This window comes from Pinus tabuliformis, chromosome 8 (genome assembly GCF_031772625.1).
Source record: "Pinus tabuliformis cultivar Carrire ecotype Pingquan chromosome 8, CPIR1, whole genome shotgun sequence".
Lineage (NCBI taxonomy): Eukaryota > Viridiplantae > Streptophyta > Pinopsida > Pinales > Pinaceae > Pinus > Pinus tabuliformis.
The window spans coordinates 1,339,827,259-1,339,850,331 of record NC_142294.1 but is presented as its reverse complement, the minus strand read 5'-3'; the positions used below and the strand labels follow the sequence as shown (position 1 = coordinate 1,339,850,331).

General features: G+C 34.8%; 1 protein-coding gene across 1 annotated transcript in view; it reads right to left on the bottom strand.

Moving 5' to 3' along the window:
• The window catches only part of LOC149240427 (uncharacterized), a 176,777-nt gene that overhangs the window by 79,086 nt on the left and 74,618 nt on the right, over positions 1 to 23,073 (bottom strand). The window contains exon 3 of the mRNA XM_089370172.1: positions 17,554 to 17,569. Within this exon, the coding sequence (XP_089226298.1) occupies positions 17,554 to 17,569 (16 nt within the window). The remainder of the gene's footprint in view (positions 1 to 17,553; positions 17,570 to 23,073) is intronic.

The following is a 23,073-nucleotide window of genomic DNA, read 5'->3' as shown; positions in this document are numbered from 1 at the left end:
ATGGAAGTTAGCGTGTGATAAGGGTGGTTTTCCTCCCGACCCCACCGCCACGTGGAGCTCACTGAGTGGGATCGCTCCCGAAAGGGAGAAAACCACTTCCCGCTTGTGTTGGCTTCGATTACCAGAATACTAGTCAGGCCACGGTAAGAAGGGGAAAAAATGAAATCTCTAGTTTCGCTGTCTTCAGGTATCATTTTCTCCCGATTGTCCGCATCGTCAACCTTCCTTGACCCGATGCGTGAAGCATACGATGCCTACCTTCCTGCAACCCTTGAAGCCCTTTCATTCTCATCAGTACAACTGGATTCTTTATTGAACCAATTAATCTGAGAATCGTCGGTTAACCTCTCCAGACTGCTTTCAAAAGACTCCATTGTGAGCATGCCTCTGTACAAACACCTGCTGGTTAACTGGACCCGCCTCCATGGCTCTCTTAAGGAACACTGTATAGTCTTCATTTGCTTGGTTTTGACACTCCGTCTTTAGTCTGTTTGTAGGGAACTCTCGCCAATTCCTCACTGCCCTATTATCCATGCAGATCACTCCTTGATTGGCTAGCAAATCTACTAGTTTATTGGCCTTTCTTCGCACATGTGAAAAACTGACTGTTCTCAATCTCTGAAGATGACTTTGAATCCATTGGAAGACTTGAATTAGCCTCCAGTTTGTAGATGCTTTTTCCAGTTTTTTTCCCTAGCTGATTCTTTTGACTGAGTTGATGACCATCTCGAAGTCAGCTTCAACGATCGTATTTTGAAGATTTTCTTGAACCAGGAACTCAAGACAGTATTCCATGGCCATTAACTCCGCCATATTGTTGGTAGCCTTTCCTAGGTGGCCATGGAATATAAACAAAATATCTCCCCTGTCATCCCTTAACACCCCTCCATGGCCTGCCTTGCCCGGATTACCTTTGGAAGCCCCATCAATGTTGAATTTTAGAAAGCCCTTAGGGGGAGGATGCCAGGAGTCTAGTTCAGGATCTACAATAGAAACTTTCTTGACTAAGCCCTAAGGAACGAGACTCTGCAACTCTAGTCTACAGAGAATCCTCCAGTCTGTAGCAGAAGGGGGATTCGAGGGAAGATTTCGAATGGTAGTGCTAACCATTTCCTTAATCTGTTTTAGGATCAGATCATAAATATATTGGGGAGATTTCTTAACATTCTTGAAGATTCTATTGTTCCTTTCTTTCCAAACATTCCAAAGAATGAAGCTTGGTGTAAGAGCCCATGCTGAACCAAGAACTTCATTATCCGAAAAGTTCTTTCTCCATTTAGTGATAGTATTGAAAAGACTTCCAATATCTCTATCAGATTGTTGGAAGATAGTTGCAAAGGAATCCCATAATCTGGAGGTGAAAATGCAATTGTTGAGAAGGTGTTCCATGGTATCCTCTTGAGCCTCACAGAGTTGGCATCTAGAAGGCCCTAGGAAACCCCTTTTCCTGATATTATCCCAGGTTAGGATTTTCCTGTGCAGAACCAGCCACAGAAAAAGTTTAATTTTCATCCAACCCTGATACTTCCAAAGGTTTTGCCAAATCCTGTCAGGAGCATGGGAATCAAGTTCAAGGAGTATGAGTTTAGCTTCTTTGAGATTAAAGTTCCCCTCATTGTTGTTGCCCCATCTCAGCTGGTCATGCCCTCTAGAAACTAGAATTTTCCTTTGCTCTAACATTTTCATTAGTCTTTCCGCCTTAGTTTGTAGAGGACTATCATTTCGGAGATCAAGTTTCCTCCATTTTCTCCATTTCCCTGAACTATGAGTTTGATCCCAAAAATCCTTTACCTGGGTGAGCTCCTTGGTGTCTGTCTTTACTTTGAGGTTCTCAAAGTCCTCCTGTAACAGAATAGGTTCTTGTTGCCATCTATCCTCCCAGAATAAGGCTAAGTCTCCCTCTCTAATTTCCCAGAAGCTATGGTCTTGAATTAAGCTTCTGTTATCCCAGGCTTTGTTCCAAATATGTGAACCTCTTATATTCCCATCCATCCTTATGCGGTCATTCTCTAGCCAAGAACTTGCATATTTTTCTTTCCAAGTGATGGCCCATTGTGCTTCTGGTTCCTTTATCCATCGCCACCAAAGTTTTTCCCCTAGAACCTTACAAAGAATCTCAGGATCATCCAATCCAAGACCCCCATGGTTCTTGGGTTTGCACATTTTATCCCATGCAACTAAGGCCCATTTTTTCTTTTCTTCCCCCTTGCCCCAAAGAAAGTCTCTTTGAATGTTTCTCATTTGATGCAGAATTCCTTTAGGGGCAGGGATAGCTGAAAGCATAAAGATTGGGATTGATTGAAGCACAGCCTTTGTGAGGACCAGCCTGCCAGCCAATTTTAATGATCTAATTGTCCATTTCCTGGTCTTGTCTTGCAGCTTACTAATCATTAGCTCCCAAATACTCTTGTGTAACGGTTTTGCAGTTAATGGAACCCCCAGGTATTTCGAGGGAAGAGAGTCTCTTTGGAAGCCTAGAATTCTAGATATGTTCCTCTGAATAGCAATGTTAGTATTAAAGAAAAAAATCTTAGATTTGGAAAGATTGACTTCCAAACTAGAGGCCATGGCAAAGTCATTGAGGATTTGTTTGTAAGCAAGAGCTTCTTTGACTGTGGGTATTCCCTGCAACATGGTGTCATCCACAAATTGTTGATGAGTTAAGGCTTGTCCATTGTCGGAGAGTTGAATCCCCCTGATGTTACCAACTACTTTTGCATGCTTGATAGCCCTACCCAGTCCTTCCATCATGAGGATGAAGAGAAAGGGAGATAGAGGGTCACCTTGCCTAAGGCCCCTGGAAGGGGTAAAAGTTTCTGAAGGAGAACCATTGACTAGAATTGAAAAACTAGAAGAAGTGATCAAAGCCAGGATCCATCTTACCCAATTGTGATCAAACCCGAAAGCAATAAGAACTTTCTTGATATAGTTCCAATTTAGTTTATCATAAGCTTTGGCTATGTCCAGTTGCATGATCATTCCAGCTTTTCTCTTACTAGTAAGAGAGTGCACCACTTCATGAGCTTGGATGATGTTATTAAGAATTTGCCTTCCTTCCACATATCCAGATTGTTCCCCTGAAACTAATGAAGGCAAGAGGGGTTTGAGTCTGTTTGCAACCACCTTTGATATTATCTTGTAAATCACATTGCATAAAGCTATAGGTCTGAATCTATCAGGGGTTTGAGCTAGCTCCTGTTTAGGGATCAGGGCTATAAAAGAGGAATTCAGAGCTTTCAAAATGGTTTTGTGCCTCCTAGAATCTTCCACCACCTGCAGAATGTCTTGTTTGACAATATTCCAGCAAGCTTTGAAGAAATCAACATTGAAACCATCTGGGCCTGGCGCCTTACCATTCTGCATTTCTTTGAGAACCCCACTTACCTCATCTTCGGTCACAGACCTGTAAAGGTTAACATTATCTTCTCTAGAAACTAACCTGGGAATGTGTTTAGTGAAGTCCCTGATATAGTGATCTCTTTCATAACAGGTTTCCTGTGCTATGTTTCTAAAGTGCTGGACCCTAATTACACTTCCTTCAACATAGATCATCCTCCTTCTTCTTCCAGACTTTCAAAGGCCGAGTCCTGATAGAAGCATTAATTTTTAGCTTCTTCTTTGCTTATGTTTGGGCTTTCTCTTGGCTACACATGGCTAGAGGAAACTTTTCTTTCAATTCCTCTTTCTTAACCCAAGTATTCTTGCTTCCATTTTGTTTTGTTTACAAGAGAATGGTAATTTGGTTATTGCTTCTCCCTTTCCTTACTTGAAGCTTGTGCTCATTATAGCTTGTGATTACATAGGTGTAACAACCCCGAAATTAAAATATACAAATAGTTACATCAATTTATATGATTAATAATCAACACACCTCTATTCAACTAATTAGCATAGAAATTATTGAGAAATAGGAGGAAAGGAAACTTACCTATAGTGATGATATTCCTTACTTCTAATTTCGGAGTTGAACGTTATTTGAATCGCTAACCGCAACAAATTTTTGGGACGACTCTCCACCCAACCGTAGGCTCAACTACACATAATATTTCTATAGCTGGCCACCCCTGAGCCCTCAATCAACGTACTACTGTCAGGGAATCATTTTTCTCACCACATTTTTCTCTCGAGAGAGTGGGGGAAGGAATGATGAATCTCATCTTCCTCTTCGTCTATTAAATAAACCAAACAATGGAAAGGGGACCACGTGCATGCATTCCATGTGTCAACATGCAACTTTATTTATTTATTTTAAGTTTTACTTAATTTAATATTTCTCTTATTTTATTCATTTTTTACTTTTTGACAATTGTACTTATTTTTACTATTTTTATAGTTCTCCTAATTTAACTCTTTCTTATTTTATTTTACTTTTTGATAACTTTACTTATTTTTACTATTTTTATAGTTTACTTTTATTTATATTTATTTAGAACTCTAGTTTTGTTATTTAATATCTTATTTATTTATTATTATTATATTTCCTTCATTATTTATTATTTATTTACTATTATTATATTTTCTTTATTGCATATCATTTATTTGCCTATATTTTAATATTATATTATATTATTTATTATTTATTATTTTTATTATTATTAAGGGATATTACATACTCCCCCTATTTATGGAACTTCATCCTGAAGTTAAGTTGAATCATTTAACATTTTATTTATTCAGTTATTTATTACTTCATGTTTGCCCTACACCCTCTGTTGAACTAGTATAACCAGCAGGCATCGAAAGTTTCCACAACACCCAGGAAATCTCAAGGAATCTTTGTCATTTTTTTGATGTTCGGAACTAGGCATAAGCCTCATCAGTCTAAATCCTAGCCCAAGGCTGGCCCCAAGGCTCAGACCTAGCTCAGACCTCATTTGCCCCAAAGCAGACATCCTGTGTCAATACTCAATGACTGCGGGCATCTCGCAAGGCCAGCCCACTCCCTCCACACCTACTAAGGTGCACTGCCCTAGGCATTGAAGTCCTTACACCCCCACAAGACTTCAACATCCCATTACCAAGAACTTGACCTACAATATCAGGCACTTGGCCTCCTCAAGATGGTCCCACAGCCCGTCAAGAGCTATCCATCAAGAGTTATACAAAATAGAGGAATCACTGACATATGTAGTGTTGTTTGAGTTTGTTCCTAGCCTATATGGTGTTACATATTCTCCCTCGCGGGTATGGGCTCCCGCGAGATCATCAAATAAATCAGCCCTCTCGGCCCTTCATGGATTTCTTATCAATCACCACATCTCAACATGCAACCAATGCATTAGTTATCATCATAGTATCATAGAAATAATCCACATGCCAACTCTTGCATGTCACCATCATAATATAACATCATTGTTGATCACAATATTTTGGATAGTAAAGAACTACATGCTCATGCATGTCATAAAATCTACATACAATTACCACATGCTTCGCATCATGAAATAACATCATAAGTCATAACATCAACTTATCAACATCAAAGATATATCACGACATCACATAATAAATGGAACCATATGTCAATATAACCTCATATCATAGCATCATAAATATGAGAATCATCTCAATACAAATCAATAATACACTATACGCATTCTTATCATGATTTATCAACGAAAAATAAATTTCATATACAATCCTTAATTCCTCCATTAAAATTATACTAATCCATGAAGATCTTATAGATATTTTATCAAATTATTCTAAGAGCTTTATTAGATTACTCATACTATTTATGTGGAAAATAGGGTGAAATAATTCTTTTTTTAGATAATCTTCGGCAAAATCACATAACCAATCTTTTGTCGACGCGTTTCGAACCAACCAGTGTGGTTCATCGTCAGGACAAGTTGAAGAACTGATCTGGCTTAGCGAGATTAAATAGAGTGTGCAAAGACTCCAACAGCTAAATCCTAACGGCTAAATTTGACCTGGTCAAACCACTAAATTAGTTAATTAATATTTCTCGAAAAAAGCTAAATTAGGTAAATCAAGGAATTCATTTGTTAATATAAAAAATAGGTATATTAATATTATTATCCCAAATATTAAGAGAAATTAATATTTTAATTATAATGGTCATAATATATATTAATTAATCTATATTCAATTATTATTCCAATATAAATTACAAGTAAAGATAATCCATTATTAATATTTTTAGAATTTAGTTATCCTAGGTAATTGAGTCATAATTATTTAATGGTCCTTGGTAAGATAGATCTTGTTCTTTAGAATATATCATATTTATTGTTTAAATTAAATGGTCCATTAAAATGATAAGTTATATAAAAATAATAATAATAATATATGTTTATTAAATAATCTATATCTACTAATAATTAATAATATCAAACAAATTGTTAAACCATTATTAGTTACATTAGGTAAACCCATAATCTAGGGTCGTTAAAGCTAGGTCTATTAATAATAGTATAATCATTTAAACCTAATGGTCAAATAATCAATATTAGAACTATATTTATTATTCCAATAAAATATTAAAGTTAACTAAGACTATAGGTAAATATATTATCACTTACAAGATGAATATCATAATTTAGGGTTGATATATCATAATTTATCCTTTAAACTTAATGGTCTGGATCCCTCAGGTCTGTGAAAGACCCAATTGACCCTAAGGACATGAAAGGCGTCTATGTCATTCCCTGTTCCTGTGGGACCCCTTATATTGGTGAGACTGGTCGCTCTATCAATCAGCGGATTAGCGAGCATTCGGCTGACTTAAGACATGGGAGGACCAAGTCCTCGGCCCTGGCTGAGCATGCGGGAAAGACTGTGCATCATGTATGTATAGAGGAGGCTCAAGTCATTGCCAAAATTGCGCAGTTTCACCATCGCAAGTTTAGAGAGGCCCTGGAGATTGAGAAAAGGCCGATCAATCTTAATAGGGATGATGGCTGGAAGATTAGCAGTTGCTGGGTCCCAACCTTGTCTTCCTAGCCTCCTTTCCCTTTTTTAGGTCTTAGGGTTTCTGTCTTTCCCCCTCCTTTTTTCTCCTTTGGCAGATTTGTCCTGTTATTATGGAGTGTTTGGGTCATTATTAAGTTTTGAATGAGTTTCGGGCTAATTATTGTATTAACCTTACCTGTTTATGATACTAGTGGGCATATTATAATTAGATTTGTTTTTTCCATATTTTCATTATTTATACTTTATATATTTCTTAGCCTTAAAATTAAGTTTCCCTTTATCTAATGACTAGAAAAGACCCGCTTTAAACCTTACATATATTAATGACATAGTTAACTGTAATATTTTTGGAATAAATAAATATTGATTAGATAATGATTATTATTAGAATTTTGACCATTAAGTTTAAAGGATAAATTATGATATATCAACCCTAAATTATGATATTCATCTTGTAAGTGATAATATATTTACCTATAGTCTTAGTTAACTTTAATATTTTATTGGAATAATAAATATAGTTCTAATATTGATTATTTGACCATTAGGTTTAAATGATTATACTATTATTAATAGACCTAGCTTTAACGACCCTAGATTATGGGTTTACCTAATGTAACTAATAATGGTTTAACAATTTGTTTGCTATTATTAATTATTAGTAGATATAGATTATTTAATAAACATATATTATTATTTTTATTTTTATATAACTTATCATGGACCATTTAATTTAAACAATAAATATGATATATTCTAAAGAACAAGATCTATCTTACCAAGGACCATTAAATAATTATGACTCAATTACCTAGGATAACTAAATTCTAAAAATATTAATAATGGATTATCTTTACTTGTAATTTATATTGGAATAATAATTGAATATAGATTAATTAATATATATTATGACCATTATAATTAAAATATTAATTTCTCTTAATATTTGGGATAATAATATTAATATACCTATTTTTTATATTAACAAATGAATCCCTTGATTTACCTAATTTAGCTTTTTTCGAGAAATATTAATTAACTAATTTAGTGGTTTGACCAGGTCAAATTTAGCCGTTAGGATTTAGCTCTTGGAGTCTCTGCACACTCTATTTAATCTCGCTAAACCAGATCAGTTCTTCAACTTGTCCTGACGATGAACCACACTGATTGGTTCGAAACGCGTCGACAAAAGATTGGTTATGTGATTTTGCCGAAGATTATCTAAAAAAAAGGTGAAATAATTCCTTTAGTTATAGAAATCGCAGTTTACAAAACATACATCCAGATTTGCTTATATGCTTAAAGTAAAGTCCTACTTATAGTCATATCAATCAACATTTAGTGAATTCATATCAACTTCCATCTATATACTTAAATATATATATTATTTATAAATATCTTAAAATCTATAAATTATTTATTTAATATCATCCCAACTTTATATATATATATAATATGTATGACACAAAATATTTAACATTTATCCACATATAAATTAATTCTATGCTTTCACTAAATCCATATACTTCCATTCAAATTAAATAAGTTTTTATTTATTAACACTAAAAAATACTCTTTTTCTTTCACTTTGTATTGTAAAAAAAAATAAAGTAATTTATAGTGGAGGTTAAAAAATTCACTTTTAAACATTATATAACTTCTTTACTGCATTAAGGATTTAAAAAAAAACTATAATGCATTAAGGATTAAAAAAACTATATGGACTATTCATTATTATTCTCGCCCAGAATTATATCTCAGGACTCATTTGTAAAAATCAATTTCATTAAACTATTGATATTCTTGCAACGCAAAGTTAGTAAACACCAATTTATCCTTTAGTTAAAAATTAAAATTTAATACTACATTGGAATCCTCCATTTCTATGTATATAATATAAATATAATTATTTAAATATTAAATACATTATAAAATAATTATATAATTTTCCATAATAATAAATGATAGACCTTTAAATTTAATTAGTTGATTGTTTCATTAAACTTTTACTCAAAGTTTAAATCGATCGCACTCAAAAAAATTTATGTTTAATATTTAATTTGAATTAAATTTGAAATTGGACAGACGGATAAAAGTAAGTCTATTTATTAAAGTATAAAAAATTGATGTTTCCGTAATAATTATTAATGTCTTATACCATAATTTTATCTATAAATATATGTTGTGTTAATATTATTGCATATGTTTTTAATTTTATTACATTCAAAGAAACATAATCTATTGATTTTATTAATAGATCAAGCCCTAGGTCAGTTCAGAATGAAATCCAAAAATAACATTTGAATTCCCAAAATGTTTGTCGTAGATAACAGGAAGCGTAACAAAAGAGAAAGCACTTATGTCAAAAATAATTATCGGAAAGATATTTATTTAGGTTGTTCTCTGTAAAGCGATTTTTTGAAAGTTTTTCTGGCGGGTTTTTCCGGTCGAAATCCGGCAGGAATTTATTGGAATTGCAAGTTTGATAGTTAGTTTTTGCACAATGAAAGCGTCCCCGGGGTTTTCCAGGGTGCTGAATCCAAATATGCAGTTAAAAAACCATTTTAACTGCAAGAAATCAAGATTTAACCTCAATTTCTTCCGCCGGATTCCGTCACCGGAATCTCCAAAAAGTCGCATTATAGACAACTCCTTTATTTACCATAATTATTCTAATAAAAATTAGAAACAACAAAAATTAAAATTAGAAACAACAAAAATGGAACTCTTGATCTTCACACTCAAAATTTGGGCTTTACTTCTAATAGATTATTGATGAGAACAAAAGTGTCTCATCAATTTTGAATAACTTCGTTAAAACGAACCAAAATCCGCATGATTTTGTTGAATATTTTTTTCAGAAGAAAAAGCTTTATATTATATTGAGGGAATATATACATGATAGATCTGAACCATGGATGATCATCTGAACAAAGAGACAGACATAGAAGATCTATTGATCTGAAGGATTTGAGCATGGATCGCCTGTGAAAAAGCTGATAATCAAAATGTAAAGTGACTGAGAATGAGGGGAGGGAACCCAAAAGGGGCTGCGAGCAAAGGCAGCCATGATATGGACAAAAAACCCGCAGCGAAACAGCATCAGCGGACAGGGGAAAAGAGAGCGGAGAAAAGAGACAGGACATATAAAGAGGAAAGGGATGAATCTTCAAAAAAAAAATTGTTCCTCCATTTCCAGAGGCTCCATAGAGCGATGGGAAGGATAGGACGAAGGGAGGCAATCTGTCTTCCCCACCATGCAAAAGCTGCCTCAACTGAAATGAAACAGAGGGGCGGGAAAGAGAAGAGCTGAGCAAGATCTGACCAGATTTGTTGAGAAACAGGACATTTGAAAAACAGGTGAAAATTGGTTTCCTCGTCCATCTTGCAGAGGGCGCATCTACTAGGCCCATGCCAAGAGCGCTTTCGCAAGGACTCCCAAGTCAGATTTTTGTTTGAGAACACCAACCACGTGAATAAGATCACTTTGAGTGGGCAGCCTAGATTCCACCAGAGTGCTGGAAAACGCTTGCTGATCATTCTGTTTGATGCTGTAAGATCCATGTAAATATCCTTGACAATTGCATGAGTGGAGGAAGGAGATAATGACCAGACCAAATGGTCATCATCTGCTGAACGCACAAAGCCGCCCTGGAGGAGAGAGGATTTGAGAAGGTTCCAATGTGGAAAAAGATCCAGAGGAATACCGACATCGGGAGCGTCCAAGAGCATTGGAGAGGAGCCATTCCAGTGTCAATGAACAACTTATTGTCGATGATACTATATATATATATATATTAACTATACGTATTGCTTGCGAATGATTTTTCTTGATTTTTTTTTGTTTTTAACTCATCATCTATGAATTTTCATATTATTATTTTTTTCACACTATTAGAAGTAAAATTGTTGATAAATTTAATTACATTTTTTAAATTAGAGTTGAAATTATATAGTTAATAATCAACACATTTTTATTCAACTAATTAGCATAGAATTTTTGAAAAATAGGAGAAAATACCACTTACTTGTAGTGATGATATTCCTTACTTGTAATTTCAGAGTTGAACAATATTTGAATCTCGCTAACCGCAACAAAGTTTTGGGGACGACTCTCCACCCCATGTAGGCTCAATTACACATAATCTTTCTACAGTTGGACACCCCTGAGCCCTCAATCAATGTACTACTGCTAGGGAATCCTTTGTCTCACCACGCTCTTCTTCCCAGAAAATGGGGGAAGGAATGATGAATCTCATCTCCCTCTTCGTCTATTAAATAGAGAAAACAATGAAAAAGGTACGCGTGCACAAATTCCATGTGTCAACATACAACTTTTATTTCTTTATTTTAAGTTTTACTTATTTTAATATTTATCTTATTTTATTCATTTTTTATTTTTTGATAACCTTACTTATTTTTTCTACTTAACTCTTTCTTATTTTATTTTACTTTTTGTTAACTTTACTTATTTTTACTATTTTTATAGTTTACTTTTATTTATATTTATTTGGAACTCTAGTGTTTTTATTTACTATTTTATTTATTTATTATTATTATATTTTCTTCATTATTTATTATTTGTTTACTATTATTATATTTTCTTTATTGTTTATCATTTGTTTGCTTATATTTTAATATTATATTATATTATATTATATTATTTATTATTTATTATTTTTATTATTATTAGTGGACATTATAGGAGGGATTTATTCCTCCTTTATTTTGCAAGTATTCTTGATACTGAGCGTTGAAGACAAACTCATAATCCTTTTCTCTTTTGTTCATTCTTGTCTTCAAAGCCCGAACTGCTACATTTGCATGAATATGCTGAGAAGCATTCCATTTCTTCTCATCTCTGCAACTTGCTCTCTTGTGTCCAAGATTGCCATAATTGTAGCATTTGACATGGCACTAGAATGGGGTAGAGGAGTTACTATTCACGACAAAATTATTGTCAAAACTCCTATCTCTACCAACATGCTTACTCCTGGCCACTTTGTTCATTCTTGGGATGCTGCTACCCAAAATATCTTGTTTTCTTGCATTCCATCTACAGTCTATGGCATTATGTCAAAAACAACTGCAAAAAAAGCAATAACCATGAAAAGGATCTTGATGACAAAAGTTACCTTTTCTTTGAAGGATTTTTCCTTGAACGGGAAAGGAGTTATGTTGGTTTTTTATGTGCCTTCCATGGCAGTTTGCATTACTTCCTTGAATTCCTTCTTGTAGTTGCTCAGCTTTCTTTTGCTTCTTTCCTTGTTGTTGTTTCTTACCAACAACTTCTTTTCCTTTATTTTTGTTGGAATTTCCAACTGCCCTTCCATTGGTGGTTAACCTTCCAACCTTTTCCCTCTTGGAGCTTGGTTCTTCTTTGTAACCCAAACCAACCCTGATAAGCAGGGATCTCTGCTTAGCAAGCATCACATCCAAGGCCTTTCTGATCTCCTCAAGCTTCTGATATTGAGACAACTCTTCACTTTCCCTTTCTAGGTCATGTCTCAACAAGGCTACTTCATTTGGTAGTCTCTCATAGTAAGCTTCCTTCTCATTTAGCTGAATGACTAACCTCCCATTCAATCTGCTAACTTCTTCTTGTTGAGCATTTAGATCAACTATTTTTTTGCTCAACTTTTCATTCTTAATCTCATAAATTTCCAATTTATCCTCTTGCTTGAGATTTGCCTCTGATAGGTACTTGATCTCCTTTAGAGAAGAGATCAGCTTCTTTCTAAAGTAGATCTCTTCATTCAAATCCTTCCCTTCACTATTAAAGGTGCTAGCCGAGTTATCATAGAGACCTAGATTCCTCTTTGTGACCTTGAGATCTTACATAGGTTTGAGAAGTATCCCATCTTCATCACTACTCGGGGCACTCTTATTTTATCATATGGATGAGAAAACCTGGGATCTCTCTTCTTCCTATGAGGTACCCTCATTGGCTATTGCTACAAATGTAAGTCTCTCTTCATAGAAACTAGATGTATGAAATCTTTATCTTCAAAATAAGAATATGTACATCTAGTGGCTAAATGACCTATCTCTTTACAATTATCACAAATAAATAGCCTACATTCAGAGCAACATAGTCCCCCTTATGAGACTTTTTCATCATCAACATGAGTGTGATGAGCATCAACTTTTGCATGTTCTAGTTCATTTCTAGAGCAATAGGGTTCCTTAATCTCTTCTTAAGCCACATGGTTATCTCCTCCATACAGACATTGTAGTATATCCAACATTTCGTTGTCTCGTGGTTCTTTACTTTACCATCATCTAGCTTAAATAGCCCTTTCATGATAATCTTCTGGGCTTCTTCATTCTTCTCACTCTTTTCTCCATTTAATATGGAGTACCATACATCAACATCAAAAGCCATTAAATAAGCTTCCATTTTAACCTTCATGAGTAATATATACTTTGATCCATTTAAGAATGGAACTCCTTCTTATGCAATCCAAGTTTGATTAGCCATTGTTTCCCTTTGATCTACCTTCTAGCGATTAAGTTATTCCTGAAGGAACTTGCCTCCGATACTAATTGTTGGGAACAATGTTAATATTGAGAGGAGGGATGAATCAGTATTAAGGCTAATTTAAAATTTTATGCCAATTCATTTTTACTCATTCAAACTTGGAATCCATTATATGAGAGAAAACAATAACAAATGATAACAATAGTCATATCAACCAACACAAGCATAAACATCATGAGACACAAAGGTTTTACGTGGAAACTTTTTTCAGGAAAAAACCACCCAATCTTGTTGTTGTTATTGATGTAAAATAAGAGCACCTACTCTATTACATCAATATATTTATGAGCCACCACTCACAGGAAGCACTAACTCCCTTTGATTGTTTTCTAGAACCCACTAAAAGGAAGCATCAACTCCCTCCTTTTGTAGACACCTTTTCATCTTACCAGAAGCACCATGTGAAGCACCAACTTCATGGATTTGTTGCAAGCACCAACTTGTAGGAGGAACCAACCCCTAAGCCTTCTCAAACACCCACTAGAGATGGAAGCGCTAACTTCCTGTATGTAATCACCAACCCACACTCAATAAGCAACTAAATGTTCATTGTAAATGGCAGTCACTCTGCCTGATATCAGCTCTATTCTTCAGCCCTTGGCCCATGAAACATTCTTTATCCTCTTCTCTCAACATCATGCATTCAACACTTTGTTATTCTATGCTCACTATGTAGCATCCCACTATTCTCATTCCTCTTCTCTAAGAAACATACACTCATCTCTCAACGTTCTTCTTCTGCTCTAGCACTTTCAGCCTTTCTCATAGCAGCACATGCTCTCTCTCAGGGTCTCTTTCCTAGGCCTTAGCACTCTTAGCCTCTTCTCAGTAGAACATGCTCACTTGGCCTCACATAGTAGCACACACACTCACCCAGAGATCTTCTCTCAACTCACTAGTAACATTGTTTCTTACCCCCACACTGCTCAACTACAATCTTGATTTTTGTTCCTCTATTGCACACTAGTCGATGTTTCCTATACTTTCGTCCACACTACCCCAAACCCAGACTGTACTCTTCTACATGATTCTCCATTTTGTTGTTGCATCTGACTTGCTTGAATTCTGCCACTATGATCTATGCAGTCTTTGTCATCCATCGCTCTACCATTCACGCTCTTAGAGTGTACCTTTGCTGGCCTCTCCATCCTGTTGTTAAATCTTTTTCTCAAATTTTGCCACTACAACATTAAACACTAGGAATAGGCTCCTGATCATTTCTCCATACTGAGAATTAATTTTCAATCTAACTACACTCCCAAGAGGTTCTCCATGCTTATTTACAGATCATAGAGCTTGAAAAGTACTTCGACATGGCTTCTTTGTTCTTATTTTAATTCAATGAAGCATGTACGCAAGATCAAGGATGGATTTGTTTCAACTTCAAGACAGGTCTCAACACTCTTTTCTGCACATCATGGTCCTCACCGTACTTGACTTAGCGATCTTTGACAATCGCTATTTATTCCAGCGACCAACTCCTCTACGCACATTTATTCTTTAGTTGTTGACTCATCCATCCTTCAATACATCTGTGTTGCAATATCAGAGCCCAATATCTTGTAACATTACACCAAAGTGAAATTTTAGACCCACAAAATATCGTAACTTTATATTACGGTGATATTACAATATTATGAGATATTGATGCCTTTAGCCCCTATTTCTTAGCTCCTTATTGCATTTCCACCACAGGAGCGGGTGTTGTGACTGGCGGCATATCACGTAGGTGATAAGTCCTTCAGGCTCTTGTCGTGGGGTCTATATCCCTGTGTTATAACTCTACGCCCTTGGTTCTTTGGGTCTCTACTACCAAACAGAAACCACATTAGAGCTCCCTAGTATCATAACTTTTTCATAAATTAATTACATGATAGTTACGATATTTCAGACTTACGATATGCTCCATAGAACTTAGGAGCTAGGCCCTTCTTTGCGCCCTTGATTCTTTGGGTCCCCACGACTAAGTGCCACTCAACATCAGAATCTCCCTATATAGCAACTTTTTCAAAAAGGATTTTCATAGGAGTTATGATATCTTTGACCTCCGATATTCCGACCTCTAACATGATGTCATGCTCTCATCATCATCTCCATGTGGCGTCTCCTTAGTGGTGACACATGTCACTTTGATTTACCCCATTAGGCCACCCAATAATGTTGAATCTAACTGCCACATGTCCTCCATACTTCCACATCATGAGGACATCATCTGCCACCGTCAACGCCTCAAAGCCAATCACCTAATGCCATGTGTCATACCTTGAGGAGAGAGAAAGGTTCCCTTGGTCCATGGTTTTGCAACAAATTCCTTTGTAATTATATGCTCCATGCAACCTTGATGCTTGTGAAAGAATTCAATTATTAATAAATTACAAGATTTTGATCTTCGAAGTTCCAATATTTTTAAGCTCTGATATGACCAACCTTCCAAAATTCGGGTTCCGATGTTCTACCTGCTCTAATATTCAATCTTTCGAGAATCGGCTCCAATATTCGACCTACTCCGAGTCTCTTTTATATAAACCTCTGAGGTCCCAATATTCCTTCCTTTGATATTCTGACCTCTAATGTTTTGAGGTTTTGAGCCTTCCGAGGTTCCAAGATTCCAAGCCTTCCGAGGTTTTGAGGACTTTCTTATTCTTGTAGAGGCTCCGCCATCATCTATTTTGAGTTTGGCATTGCTGCTAACTTTGGATATGCGCCAAGACTCCTCCAATCACCTTTTAAATCTGCCTTCATGGCTTAGTCACCAAACTATGACTGGGATTAACTCTTGATCCAGGAGGCTATTTTTAGACTTCCACATACCCTTGGAAAGCTCTTTCAGAGCACTTGCAAGTGGAGAAGGTGTGATGTAGGCTTTGAGCCCATTTTCTATATAAAAAATGGCAAATATATCTTTGTTCTTCTTTGCACCTTGACCCTTCTTCTTATGCATATAACCTACTCTTCCGAGGCATTATCAAACTCCAAACCAAAATAGTCTTCTTTTTATGGCTTCTCCAATAATCGTGCTACTATGGTGATTATCTACTAGAAATTGCATAAAATATAGGACTCCCCCTGAGCTTGACATTTCAAGCACATCAATGATAGCATTTGCTGTTATCACAACTAGCCTAGTGGACATCATTGTTGTCTTTCCTAATCATCATGCTAGCACATACATCCATGCTAATCTGGTTGACCTCAATTCCAACACACTTGCTCACTGTAAGGCAATGCCAACTTCCCAACTTGATCTCCGAGTATGACTGTTGACATCAATTCCAACACACTTGCAGCCACTAGCAATCCAAACAATTCCAACTATCCAACAGCTACTTAAAAGGTTCTAATACCTGATATTTTAAGCTTCATGTATGCTTTGTTTTAGAGATATAAAATATTGAATGATTAATCATTAAAATGAAAAAATAGTTCTTAACATTCAACAATAGTTAAATCAAATTAATATGGAAAATTTCTTAGTAAATAGTTACTCACAATTTTGATCAAGCACAAGAGCAAAAGGGAAATCAATAACATATCTATGAGACCAATAGATCAAATAATTTATCTAAAAGACAATTAATCTCATATCAACAAAAGCACTAAATATCAAACAATAAACACAAATATTCCATTGAAAAGAATATTATCTACATTTACAAATGGAAGTGCTTGAAAACAAGTAAACCTGAAACCCTTTGCCCTGTTTTTTTACAAAGAATCTCCAACAGTCCTTCCAAGATATTCAACTCTGCTCATAGAAAATATATATGCAATAGTGCAAGCCCAATCTATAATAAAAGGATTGAATATTGAAAAGAAAATCCCCAACACTCAGATTTGAGTAATTCCTCTCAATCTACAACAAGAATTCTCTTGTCAAAAGTTTAAAAATCTTCCAAAATGCTGAGAAGAAGATCCCCTTCCACATTCTCAAAAAACTGTTATTTCTAATTTACAATAAATCTACCAAAAAGGAGAGTTGTTGGAAGTGGTTCAAATCCATCAATTTTGGAGCTACAAATCCTCTTATTTTTCATTTGTTTCTTCAATCATATTGCTCCAAATATTCTTTGTCTCACTCTTCCAATCAGTGCCCTGCAAAAACAATCAAAATTCAAATTGAAAACCAATAAAAAATGCATATGAAAATACAAAATACCAAATTGAGAGAACGAATTCCAAATTAAAATATAATTAAACAAACACAATAAAATAAATTTATGCCTCCCATGGATCTTTGTCACGATTTACTTGGCTCAAGAGAACATATTTGAATGAATTTGCAATAGTCTAAAGCTTCAGCCAACCAAATGCTTCCAAAACATTTTCCAAATTCATTTTTGGTTGTAAATTCATAACTCCAATTTTTGCTATTTTTTTGGCATATTAAATGTTCAAATTTAATTGATTTAATGAATCTATATTTTTCTCCATAATTTTATCTTTCCAACAAATTGCCTTTGGCCTCATTTGGCCAAGTAAAACTCAAGATAAAACTAATCAAAATTTACATGTCAAAATTGATAAAATGTTAAAAAATGCACCATTAAAAAAAAATATATGAAGATAAAATGTCAAACATAATATAGAATTAAATTAAATAATATAATAAAGTATAAAAAGGATTTTTAAGTAACAAAAGGAGGTGTGAATTTACCTATGTTAAGTGATGCGAGGAAGGAATTTACTAGAGGTATAAGGGAATAAGTTGTATTGGGAGAAGAGGTGGATGAGTGAGGGAGTGGAGGAGGGTACCCACGCGGGAAGTCTTTTTAATTTACCCATTAACAAAAGAAAGCCTCCCACTTACATTATGTTTGCATCATCCCATAGATGAGTTGCTAGAGGTATGAAATGCATTCGAAGTTGAACCTCTCAGATAAAGGAAGCAAAATGCGGTAAGCAGGTAAGCTATAATTAATATATATATATATATAATTTCTTTTTAATATATGTTATTTTTATTATTTTATAGTTAATATATATGGATAAGTTTTCAATACGGTGGTTGTTAAATTAATTATGAACTAAATAAATAATTAATTAAAATAGTATTTATAAATTAATTAAAATTAAAAAGAAAAATTAATTAAATAATTTACAAAATAAGTGGAATATATTTTTTTATATTTTTAAGGTTAAGCAGTGAAAATCACTCAAATTTTGAACAAACATTATTTTCAAACTGTAAATCTAAATTGAACAAAATTAGAGTCGTTGGGAAGCAAGTGTCCATAACACCAACAACGACACCTTAGAATCACAACAGTGTTAACATAGAATCACAAGCATTGCTTTGCTACCAGGGATCATTCATAGCATCGACAAAGTTGCTTGGATGTTCTAGCTACTCCAAAATTTGCTCTCAAGCCTTTACCCTTTTTTCATTAGCAATCATCCATTTATTATACTTTTCATTTTTGATAGGTCCAATTGCCACAATGTGATGAGGGATCCTCAACGACAGCCAAGATGATTCTTTGTAAATTTAAACATCAATTTCTATTGGTATTACTCCTTCATATCGTTGCTCAAGCTTGTGCTTTCATATGAGAATGAGCTTTAGTTAAGATCTTATAGGGTTTTTGAGGCTTCTCAACTAGACCGGTAATTAGATCAATTCCCACTCAACATTTTCACTATTCATAGAGTGTTCCCCACTTGACAATAGCATTATTATCAATAGGAAGAACGTGAATGTCAAGTAGCATTAGGAATTCCACACAGATTCATGGTTTAACATACATTGTTCCTAAAAAAGGTATCCTAGTAAATAGATCACCTGTTAGGTAATTGCATGAAGTCCATTGCTAGGGTAGATTTTTATTTATGTGAAAAGAGTAACTAGGTTGATTGAAAGAAAATAACATAACCAAGACAAGATCCAAAACCTAAAAATTGGAAACGAAACAATTTTTTTTATGTATATGTGATGGTGGATGCAACCATCAGGTGGAATAACCTATTAAAATTAGGTCATTTTCTGAGAGATGTCATTCTCTTTTGACTTCCTTTTCAAAGGCACAAGGTTCAAGATCAACGTGGGGTGTTTGAGATTAAATATTATCTTTGCATCTTTTAAATTTTATTTCTTCCTATATCAAGGGTTCTAGCATGGGAAGAAATTAAGAAAAAAAAATTGAAAAGGTTTGATAATCTCCATAATCTAAAAAACATGCTAGATGATAGAAGTTTCATAGGTTTTTAGATCATTGTAGGCCCATGCGAAAATGTATTTATACTAGGTAAACAAATGGAAATAAGTTTACTTCTTTGTCGATGAACAAAAACTATTTAGGTTTATGCATTTAAGAACCTTTTCAGCCCCTGGATTGACCAATTCACGTCTCAAAGTAGAATTGTGGATATTGGAATTGGTAGGTCCATGAAATATTTATTATAAATCAATTTATTTTAAGTGGAACAAATCCTTAAGGGATGGGATTATCCATGCTCACATTATGAGCATTTTTCACTTATTTCCCTTGGTCAACATGCTCTTTGTTAGGTCCCTATAATACTAGTGATTCCCCCATTACTATTGTCGTTGTATTCCTTATTAATATTGTTGTGCCCCTATTGTTCCCATATTGTTATTATTGTGCCCCATAGAATCCCTCTATTGCTATCTTTGTGCCTTTGTATTATTATTGTTAGGTCAGCTTGGTTATATTGTGACCCTTTAGACTCCTATATATAGAAAGGAGGTTTTATCATTTGAATCATCCAAGAATTGTTCATTTATGTAATGTAAAGGAGGTTTCCCCCTCGAAGAGGTTGAATTAATAGGCATTGATCTATCTTTTCTATATTTTTGTGAGCTGGTTTCATAACATTTGGTATCAGAGCTTTGGATTCTAGGGTTTCACTGCTCCAAACAGGTCATTGTGGAATTTGCACTATAACTTTTTTTCTGCAACGTTTAAGACGCTAAAAAAAAACCCATTTTGGTTTGAAATCGTTCTGAACCTCGGGTCCGAATTTCAGAGCTTTTCGTGCTATATTTATGGAGATATGATCTGTGGAATTTGGCCTTTTGGCAGACTCCCGAACTACATTCCAAACAAGTGACCTGAGGAAAATAGTCATAACCTTTGTTTTGAGCATCAGATTGAAATTTCATAAGAAGTTACAGAAAGAGGATGGATTGTAGTTTCAAGTGTATATTTTTCAGATCCTAAGGTCAAAACAGTGACATGTGGCACTTCATACAAGTTCGCTCTTCTAAAAAGGTATATAATCAGGTCATCTTGGGAGATTGTGCACAACTCTTTCTTGGAGAATATAAATTCGATCAAATTGGTGGCATTGGAAAGAGGACATAGAGAGATACTGCAGGTCGCAATTTCAGAACTGGAAGATCCGAAATTACAGATATACGTCAGATGCAATATCAAGCTCCTACAAAGTGAAAAAAGGTGTGTAGATTTTTTTAAATTTTTACATAAGCTTGGTTTGAAAAATTAGTTTGAAGGAATTCAAAGGGCATAGTGAAGCATTATTATCGGTAATTGATGCCCAGAAGAAAGAAAATGGAAACACCTAGTAAGCAACCTAAAATCTCTAGCATGACTCACGAAGAAGAGGAAGAAGTGCACCACGATATATCAAAATTACAAGACCAAATGCAACAAATGCCACTCGCACAAAAAGTAACAGAATCTAAGATGGATGGTTTAAAGAAAGATGTAGAAGCTAAGATGTATGGCGTGGAAGCTATGATGAATGTTTTACAGAAAGGAATGTAAGCTAAGATGGATGGTTTAAAGAAAGGCATAAAATCCAAGATGAATGACGTGGAAGCTAAGATGGACGATTTGAAGATAGATTTGAAGACAGATTTGAAGACAGGCATGAAAGATTTGAAGACATATTTGACAAGGTTTCTACAAGAAATGCTTACTAATGAAGAAAGGGTAGTAAAGGAAACTCATGATGAAGACAAAATAAATGTTAATCATGATTTCATAGACTCTAACGTTGGATCGAAGAACCACCATGTTCCAAAGATCAATATGAGGAAGTTTGATGGCAAGGATCCTGGAACATGGATACTACAGATGGAGAAATTTTTCGATCTCCATAATGTGCAAAACACACAAAAGGTACGTATTGAAACTTAATATTTGGAACCAAATCAGTTTATATGGTATCGATGACTTTGCTCTCGTAAAAAAATTGTCACTTGGGCAATTTTTACGGAAGAAATGACAGCACATTATGATGATACAAAAAGTAACACTTTTTTTTATCCAATTGATAAATCTCAAACAAAAGGGTTCAATGATGGAGCACATTGAGGACTTCCAAAAAATGAACATAAGGGTAAAGGATATTTCAGAGGAGCATAGGATTGATGTGTTCATAGGGACTTTAAAGGATAATTTTCAACATGAGGTTCGCCTTTGGGAACCTGATTCATTAGAGAAGGCATTCAAGTTAGCAAGAAAAATGGAAAGCAAAATTATGGCAACCAGGAAGCCTACCACTCACAACTATAAATATGGAAGTGTTGTTGCCCCTAGCCTTCCACAACCTACATGGTTGACACCACAAAAATTAGAAGAAAAAAGAGCAAAAGGGCTTTGTTACAGTTGTGATAGCAAATACACTATAGGTCATAAGTGTGCTGAGAAGAAATTATTCTACATAGATTGTGAAGAGGAGGAAGAAAAGGAACAAGAAATTTCAAAAGAAGAGGATATACTCAGGAACAAACCCTAGATAAAGAAGAAATGAACCCAACCATATCTTGTAATGCATTGGTTGGAATTACCACTCCTCAAACTATCAAGATAGAAGGACATATCAAGAAGAAAAAGGTAATAGTTTTGATTGATTCAAGAAGTACCCACAATTTTATTCATTGTAAGATAGCAAAAGAATTGAATTGCTTCTTATAGCATCATAGTATCAAGTGATGGTTGCAAGCGGAGGAACCATAAATTTCTCTGGAAAGTGCCATAATATCAAGCTATCCATGGGAGAATATGTATTGAATAGCCTAATGCTTTCCATTCCAATGGGTGGTGTTGATGTTGTATTAGGAGTCCAATGGCTACAATCCTTCGTTACAATAGCTTTTAATTTTCAAGAACTTTTCATGAAATTTTCTATGGAAGGAAAGGAAGTTGAATTAAGGGGTATTACAGGGAAACCGGGAAAGATAATCAGCTCTAACGGTATGAAAAAGCTTCTAAAGAAGGAACAATGAGGTGTAATTGCACAATTATGTTCACTGGATGTTTCCACTTCGAAATCATCTATTTCTCCATATCTCCAAAAAAACTTGGAAAATCATTACAAGGTATTTGAGACTCCCAAAGGTCTCCCACCTATTCGTGATCATGATCACACTATTCATTTGATTCCAGGAAGTGTTCCTCGAAACATCAGGACGTATAGATATCCCTATGCCGAAAAGAGTGAAATTGAACATATAGTTGTAGAAATGCTAGAGGTTGGTATAATTCAACCTAGTCAAAGTTCTTTCTTTGCTCCAGTAGTATTGGTGCACAAGAAGGAAGGATCTTGGCACATGTGTCCAGATTATAGGGAGCTCAACAAGCTCACTATTAAAGATAAATTCCATTTTTGTC